This window comes from Penaeus vannamei, chromosome 22 (assembly GCF_042767895.1).
Source record: "Penaeus vannamei isolate JL-2024 chromosome 22, ASM4276789v1, whole genome shotgun sequence".
Classification (NCBI taxonomy): Eukaryota; Metazoa; Arthropoda; class Malacostraca; order Decapoda; family Penaeidae; genus Penaeus; species Penaeus vannamei.
The window spans coordinates 35009902-35017401 of NC_091570.1; the positions used below are offsets into that span (position 1 = coordinate 35009902).

At 33.2% G+C, this 7500-nt stretch overlaps 1 protein-coding gene across 3 annotated transcripts in view; it reads left to right on the top strand.

Moving 5' to 3' along the window:
* The window catches only part of Sec3 (exocyst complex component Sec3), an 8945-nt gene that overhangs the window by 666 nt on the left and 779 nt on the right, over positions 1–7500 (top strand). For 2 of the 3 annotated variants that reach the window (XM_027356062.2, XM_070136916.1), the window contains 18 exons: positions 623–803; positions 1053–1142; positions 1320–1415; positions 1525–1633; positions 1764–1930; positions 2193–2420; positions 2829–2978; positions 3254–3346; positions 3501–3741; positions 3879–4030; positions 4175–4303; positions 4491–4708; positions 4832–5039; positions 5356–5509; positions 5627–5772; positions 5921–6024; positions 6238–6328; positions 7074–7500. The exon at positions 7074–7500 is cut by the window's right edge and continues 779 nt beyond it. In XM_027356062.2, the coding sequence (XP_027211863.1) occupies positions 642–803; positions 1053–1142; positions 1320–1415; positions 1525–1633; positions 1764–1930; positions 2193–2420; positions 2829–2978; positions 3254–3346; positions 3501–3741; positions 3879–4030; positions 4175–4303; positions 4491–4708; positions 4832–5039; positions 5356–5509; positions 5627–5772; positions 5921–6024; positions 6238–6328; positions 7074–7226 (2691 nt within the window). In that variant the 5' untranslated portion in view covers positions 623–641 and the 3' untranslated portion in view covers positions 7227–7500. Of the gene's footprint in view, positions 1–243; positions 327–622; positions 804–1052; positions 1143–1319; positions 1416–1524; positions 1634–1763; positions 1931–2192; positions 2421–2828; positions 2979–3253; positions 3347–3500; positions 3742–3878; positions 4031–4174; positions 4304–4490; positions 4709–4831; positions 5040–5355; positions 5510–5626; positions 5773–5920; positions 6025–6237; positions 6329–7073 lie in introns of those variants that run through there. The other variant, XM_027356065.2, reaches the window with a different exon arrangement.

Below are 7500 nucleotides of genomic sequence, written 5' to 3' on the forward strand. Positions count from 1 at the left end.
ATATATGTGCTCTTGTGCAGATTAAATTATTTCCTATCATTATCTTATGATACAGCATTCTTTATGGTGAATCTTTATATTATGGATGTACTGAGATGGGGCAAATTGAAGGGGACAAAAAGTTGAAAAAATATAATTTTTATTTTTGTGTGAATCATTATTATCGTGAATTTTGCAGATTTTTTTGTAGAAAAGTTATTCAGTGTACATAATAGTTTCTATGCCTTTGTTTTTTGTAGAAAAATATATACAAACAGCAGTAAAAAGTGTTAGATGCTTAAGCACTATGCGATCTGGGGCATGAAAAGCGATGGTGTCTAGTATTTGTAAGTTGATCTGTTATTATCTTTACTAATTATGATTGTTATTTTTATATATGATAAAAAATATATTTACATATTTTTATATTTTATATTTTATTTACTTATTTATTTATTTTATTATATTTATGAGGGAAGACTACTGCTTATGATAGTTTTATAAATGGTAAATTTGGTAGTACTTTAAAGATAAAACATATTTGAGATTTGAGCAACATTTGAAAATTATTATTATTTCAGTGGACCATCCTTTAAAGGCACCAACAACAGGGTTATTTATATAATACCATTTTCCTTTCCAGAGGTTAAAACTCCAGAACAATGGCGGCCATTAGGCACAGTCTTCAGAGAGACGTATTTGAGCCAACAGAGGAAAGACTCATTGGTGTACTGTATGTGACAAAGCCTGGCAAGAAGAAAAAGACAAGTTTCCTTTGTGCGACCATTAATAAGGAGAAACCAATCTATGCAACTATACACCAGGTTAGTTACAAGGATTACGTATAGGTGCTGTGTATTGCTATAGGGATCCACAGTGTTTTTACCGAGAGGAAATAATCTTTTGGGACAGTTGAAATGTTCATGTATATGTATTTTACAATAGATCCCCATGTCTAAAGAAATGTGTATGTGATCATGCCCATGTCTGAGAATATGATAAATGAAGACTAAATATTTGTGATTGACTTTATAATTTTTTAAAGAATAATTATATGTATTATGATTTTATAGGTTAAGAAAACAGATAAGGATGTTTACAAGAAAAAGAATTCTTGGCCTCTTCGAGAGTTGCAGGTGGTTGACGGAAAAGATGAAAACAAGGTATTTATTTTCTTCAAACCACCGTTATTTTATGTGTTAGATGACAAGGCATATACATTTCCAAAATATGTATGCAGAAAATGCTGTTCCTTATAAATCTTTCTTTGATAACTTTGATATTGTGGTGATTTTTTTTCAAAATTTTAATTATTTGTTAATATTGTTATATTTTTTCAGGATACCGCAGATGTTGACCTGACATTTGACAGGGTTTATAAATGGGTAGCTAATAGTGCACCGGATAAACATGCATTCATCCAACTTTTATGGAAGGTACGTGGTTTATGGATGTTTCTCCTTTAACACCATTTGCAGCCAGTTTGAAAGTTAGCGGTAAATCCATGTGGATGATCTAAAGGTATTGTTTTATTTTTTTTTCCAGTTGTGTTGCAGATATCTACCTAAGCAGAAACCTCAATTTATCAATATATCTGCTGAGTTGATTGAAGAAAATGTAAATATTGCAGAAAATGGAGATGTTGCAACATCTGGTAAGAATCTATCTTGTTAGTTTTTCTGAAAATCACATCCATTGTCATATTAAGGCAAAATATTTCTTTTCATCTCATGACATGAGTATAAGGAGCTAATTTTAATATATACATATTCTTTTTTTTCTAGCTCTTGATAATGTAGATGCAGTCCTCAATGATGATGGTGATTACCGAGCTCTGTCAGAGAAAGAGCAGATGGATTTAGAAAGACTAATGGAGCAGTGTGATTCTGCAGTTAGCAATGCTGAAGCTTTTGCAGAACAGTTGTCAAGAGACCTCTCTGTTCTTGATGGGGTAAGGAGTATGCATTGACCAATGTATCATTTGAGTAGTATGAGAACAGAACATTTTATTTTTTTATTTTTATCTTATTTTTTTTTTCATTTTAACTGGAAATTTCATAAATATGTCATTAGTGTTCTTAGGATGGGGAGCATACATATTTGGGCTTGTGTGCATGTGGCTGTGTTTGTGTAAATATATAGAGATATATAGCTTTCATTGAAATATGATTTTAGGGGTCACGAGAACTATATGTATAATATTTGTTTTACAGGCAAACATTCATAGTATGATGGCATCAGAGGCACAGGTTGAAGCTTTGATGGAGATGATTGACACTGCATATACTGAAGCAGAAAAAATTGAGTCTCGTCTGGATTCATACGATGAAATTCTGCAACATGTTAAGGACTCCATTGAGAAGATAGCTGATAAAAACACTTCCATTGAGCAAACTAATGCAAATAATTCTAAATTGCTTGAAGAACTAGACAGACTGATTGTAAGTGTTTAATTTGGTGGTTATTTATGGATATTTTTTTCAGATTTATATTTTAGGTACCTTTTTGTGAAGTGATGATTCTTATTTTTTTAACTATTAGGCTACTTATAAATGGGAAAAATTATTATATGCTCATAGAATGGCACTCCCTTTAGGATATTAAAGACCTGCCCTTCTTCTATCTTGCAAAATATTGACTCCAACCATTCATGTCTAGTTACAGAACAATAATTGCATGGTGTCTCTTAATCATATTGTTACCATTAAAGATGCCAGTTTGATTTTTTTCAGCTAAGTAACCTTTCAGTTGCTACCCAAAGTTTTGTGAAATGGCATATTCATCTTACCCATTTTGTAAGGACTTTTAGAGAATCATTTTATTAATAAAGTTTTATTTTCATTTTACAGAACCAGTTAGAGTTACCTCAACAATATCAGGAGGTACTGATATCAGCTGATCTAAATAAAACAGGTAGTCTTCCGCAAGTAATTGAGGCTGCAACAGCATTACAAACCGTAATAAATGCTCCAGTGCCGTCACACCTGTCACAACTGCAGGTAATTTTATTCTTATTGAATAGCAAGTAATTTTGTATTACCTCATTTAATTGTACATGAGATTTTTGTTATGCAGTGATTTGGTGACATGAAATGCATTTGTAAGTTAAAATGACATGTACTAGAGTAAAGATAGTTTTAGATAAGTAAACTTTGTAAATTCTCCAGTAAATTCCCAATTTCTTTCACATAAACATATGATATTTCTTTTATATAAGTTTCTGCAGCTACATCTGTAGCCATCTCTTCATATTCTAATGATTTTGAATTTACAGGCTTTCCAAGATCAGAAAAAGAGATTTGAGAAACTGAAAAGCAGATTCAGCCAGATAGTGTCAAGACATTTGAATAATCTCTTTATTCATTTGGTGAGTTGCACTTCTGTGTTTTTCCACAATATTTACCTCTTTGATATTTTCACCTCATTTTGCCACTTATTTTCTTGAGTTATTCAAGTCTTTGTTGCGTATTTATGAGGATTTCTTATGACTGTTTTTATCATTTCATCTTCTGTCTTTGAAGGGAAATGACCCAGGGGAAACATTAAGTCTTCATGCAGAGCAGTTAACTTTGCCCCGTCATGGCAGCATTCACAATGAACTACAGCCTTACATTGCACTAATGCACTGGATCAGAGCTCTTGACCATCGTGCCTACCAGCATCTGAACAAGACCTATGCTACTTCAATTAGCAAGCTGTATGAGAGGGATATTCGACTATTTTTTGAGGAAGCAAGACAACGCATTTCTGGTGGAAGAAGATGTAAGTATAATTTGATTTAGAAGAATGCTATAGTAGAGTGCTATATATCAGTGTTGTATATATTAGATTGTACTTTAATCCCTATTAGCATAAAAATTTGCAGCTATAACGATTATCCGCTTTTAATCTCCTCACAGTACGTGGAAGTGGATCCAGTCAAGATATTGCCAGCATGTCGGGTGTTGCTGGGAAGCTAACCTCCCAGATAAAGCACGGAGCCCAAAATCTTAGTACACGTGCCAACACTGGAGCATTGTTAGGAGTTGATCGTGATCAGTGGGGCTCAGAGGTTTGGAACTGTATTTATATGTAATTAAGCAAATTGAACTTGTAGATAAAACTGAATTCTGTAAAGGAATGAAAAATAACATTTTGAAAATTGAGGGTCAGATATCTTTTGCTAGTGATTTATTCTTGATACTGTTACTTACAGCTTGATATGCAGGAACGTCAAAAGTTTGACGAGATATTTGAACGCGTCCTCAGTGAGTTGCAGCCTGTATGTCTTGCAGAGCAAGAATTCTGTATTGCCTTCTTTAACCTGAATTCTGCTGGTACTGAGGTAAAAAACACAATTCTTATTTTTTATATAGAAATGAATAGTATATACTAATCAAAATCTTACAAAGAAGGGTAAACTTGTAGAGGACCTTATGTAGTGCAATATGCTGAAATGGACATTATTCAATTAACAAATCTTCACATTAGATGATAAACCTATAATTTATCCTCTGATTAATTTGATACAGCAAAAGCCCTCATCATCAGTGGCAAGCACACCTGGATCGAGTGGCAGTGAGGAGAGCAGTGGATCAGCTGGAACTAGTTCTGGTACAGTTGGTACTCCAGGCTCAGGGCATGGAAAGCTTGTCAACCGTGAAGTGCGCTCAATGATGGCAGCTTTGTTCACTACACTTGAACAACAACTGGGATCTTTCATCAATACTTATGATCGTGCAGATTCTTAGTAAGTTATTTTTGACTGTTTGGCAAATATTTTTATGTTGCATTTAGGATGCCTGTTGAAAATGAGCTTTGAATTCCTACTATGTAAAGCATATATTTATCTCATCATCTATTTTCTTTTCAGTTGTTGCTTATATATCTATGTGCGACTTAGTGAGCATGTTCTTACTGCTGAGGATACAGGTTCCTTCCTTAGCACCACTTTTGGATCATGTTTGGTACAAGCCAAGAGGAACTTTGACCGCTTCATGAACTCACAGCTGCAGTCAATCCAGGAGTGCAGAGTCACAAAGAAAAAATGTGGTATCATTCCATTCATTACAAACTTTGAGGTAAGGTCTTATCAGGTTTTGAGAATCCAATTCCCCAATTAAGATATCCTCAGTAGAAGCTGTGTATACTTATTGTGCATGAAAGCCTTGGTGTTCATCCTTTTTGCCTACAAAAATTGTCTTTTATTATCATTACAGGGGTTCTTACAAATACTTCATAGCTTTTGAATATAGAACTATATGTCACTAGTGAAACAGCCTTCATTCACAATTCATCTCAAAATATTTTTAATAAAATGGCTACAATTTTCAGTCATTAAATATGTTTTCTTTTTATTATTACCTAGTGTATTCAATAAATGGATAATATTTTCAGGAATTTGCACAAACAGCAGAATGTGTGTTCAAGAAGAGTGAAAGACGGGCAGATCTTGATAAGTGGTATGTTCGTCTTGTGATAGCTATGTTTGAACACATCCCTCGTGTAGCCAGTGAACACCAGAGGACACCACCAGAAGTTATAAAAATGGGTGAGATCTTTTTTGGTTCATTTGCATGTACAAAGTTTTGATATTTTCATCTTGAGGAATTGGGAAAAGAATGAATCTTAGACTATGATTATAATATGCTTCATGGTTTTATTACAGAGAATTACCATGTGCTACACCAGTTGATGTTCCAGCTGAAGCTCCCAGGGATGGATGTCCAGAGAAAGGAGGCCAAGCAGCGTTATCAAGAGGCCCTCAATGCCTATGTGACACAGTACTTTGGCAGACCACTTGAGAAGCTTAATGTAAGTTGGAAAGTAATTTTACTCTTATCAACCATTTTCAGTTTAAAAGTAAAAAGATCAATGGTTTTCATGACTAGCATTGCTTGCACATATAACAGCGTAACTTCTGAAGAGAACTATCATGCTAATAATGTTATGTATGTTATAGCTGTTCTTTGATGGTGTTACTGCCAAAGTTGCAAGTGGAGTTAAGGAATCTGAGGTTGGTTATCAGTTGGCCTTCAGTAAGCAGGAGTTACGGAAAGTTATCAAGTAAGTGGGATACATTTATAGATACTCGTATATTTGTGTACATAGATACCAGCTTCTTTACAAAATTAATTGGTTGGTTTGAATTTCTTTCACACAGTATAGAAGTCTTTTTGAAATTGATATAAAAGTGATAATTCATAAGGAATAAAGAAATCACAAGATGCAGATTTACACATAATTATTATGGTAATTTTATTGATCATAACTTTTCAGAGAGTATCCTGGAAAAGAAGTGAAGAAAGGTTTGGAGCAACTATATAAGAAAGTTGAGAAACATCTCTCAGAGGAAGGCAATCTCTTACAGGTGAGTTTCTCTTTTGGTATGCTTTGAAAAATAGAAGAGGAAGTATGGAATGTCTTAATTTGTATTACTTTTAGGACCTGTCATCATGGATTTTTTTTTTTGCTAGACTTGATTACTCCTGGAGTTGTTGATGCTTTTTTTTCATTTGAAAAGAATTCTGAATTGTTTATCTTAGTTTCTATCAATTTGTCCTTAGTTTTAATTTAGACGAATTTGGCAAGACCTATTTGAAAATGTTCATTATTGCCTCAAGTCAGCTGACCAAAAATGACCATATTTTCTTTGTTTTACAGCCAGTTCTGAATCGTTTGTGATGTCTGAACTTTACAGCAGTTGCCAATTTTTTTGTTGCATGATGAACTTGGAATATTTCTTTTTTACAATTTTCTAAAGTTCAACTAAAGACTTTTTATTATAGTATTCCAATACATTTTCTTTTTAAAACAGGAAAATATGGTTAATCTAATGTAGAGAAGTCATTGTGAATGTTCCTTTCATAATCAGTATAGAAATGTAAAAGAAAGAATATGATTAAGAAATATATAGCAAGAAAAGTAAGTAAATAATTGAAAAGAGTATATATCTGGAAGGGGGGTGGGGAGATGAATAATTACATGAGCACACTTGTAATCTTAATTAGTTAGATGATATTGATAGTGTTATTTTGTCCCATTTCATTATTCATCCATTCATCCTTATAAATGACTCTGTAAATAACAATATTCATTTTTAACCTCTCAACCAGGTTGTATGGAGGGCTATGCAGGAAGAATTCATCCGGCAGTATAAGCTGATAGAGGACCTCATCCACCGCTGTTATCCCGGAGCTATGATTAATCTAGAGTTTTCGATTGATGACATTCTCAACTATTTTTCAGATATTGCACAGTCCCACTAAGGGATTTTGGGATGTCTATTGTAAATAGTCTGCTTCTAATCTATAGAACATGCCTACAATAGGGAAATATTATTTGTTAGAAGACTGTGATAACTTTACTAGCTTTCTGAGAATTATTTTTGTTGTGTTTGAAATTGTTAGTTGTGTATTATTTACTTTTTTTGTATTTATTGTTTTATTATCTAATGAAAAATCCTGATGTAGGTAGTCTCTTTTTTCTTTCATTTGTTTTTTTACTGTTGCTTTAAAAAGTATATACCGGTGTTTGTTATAT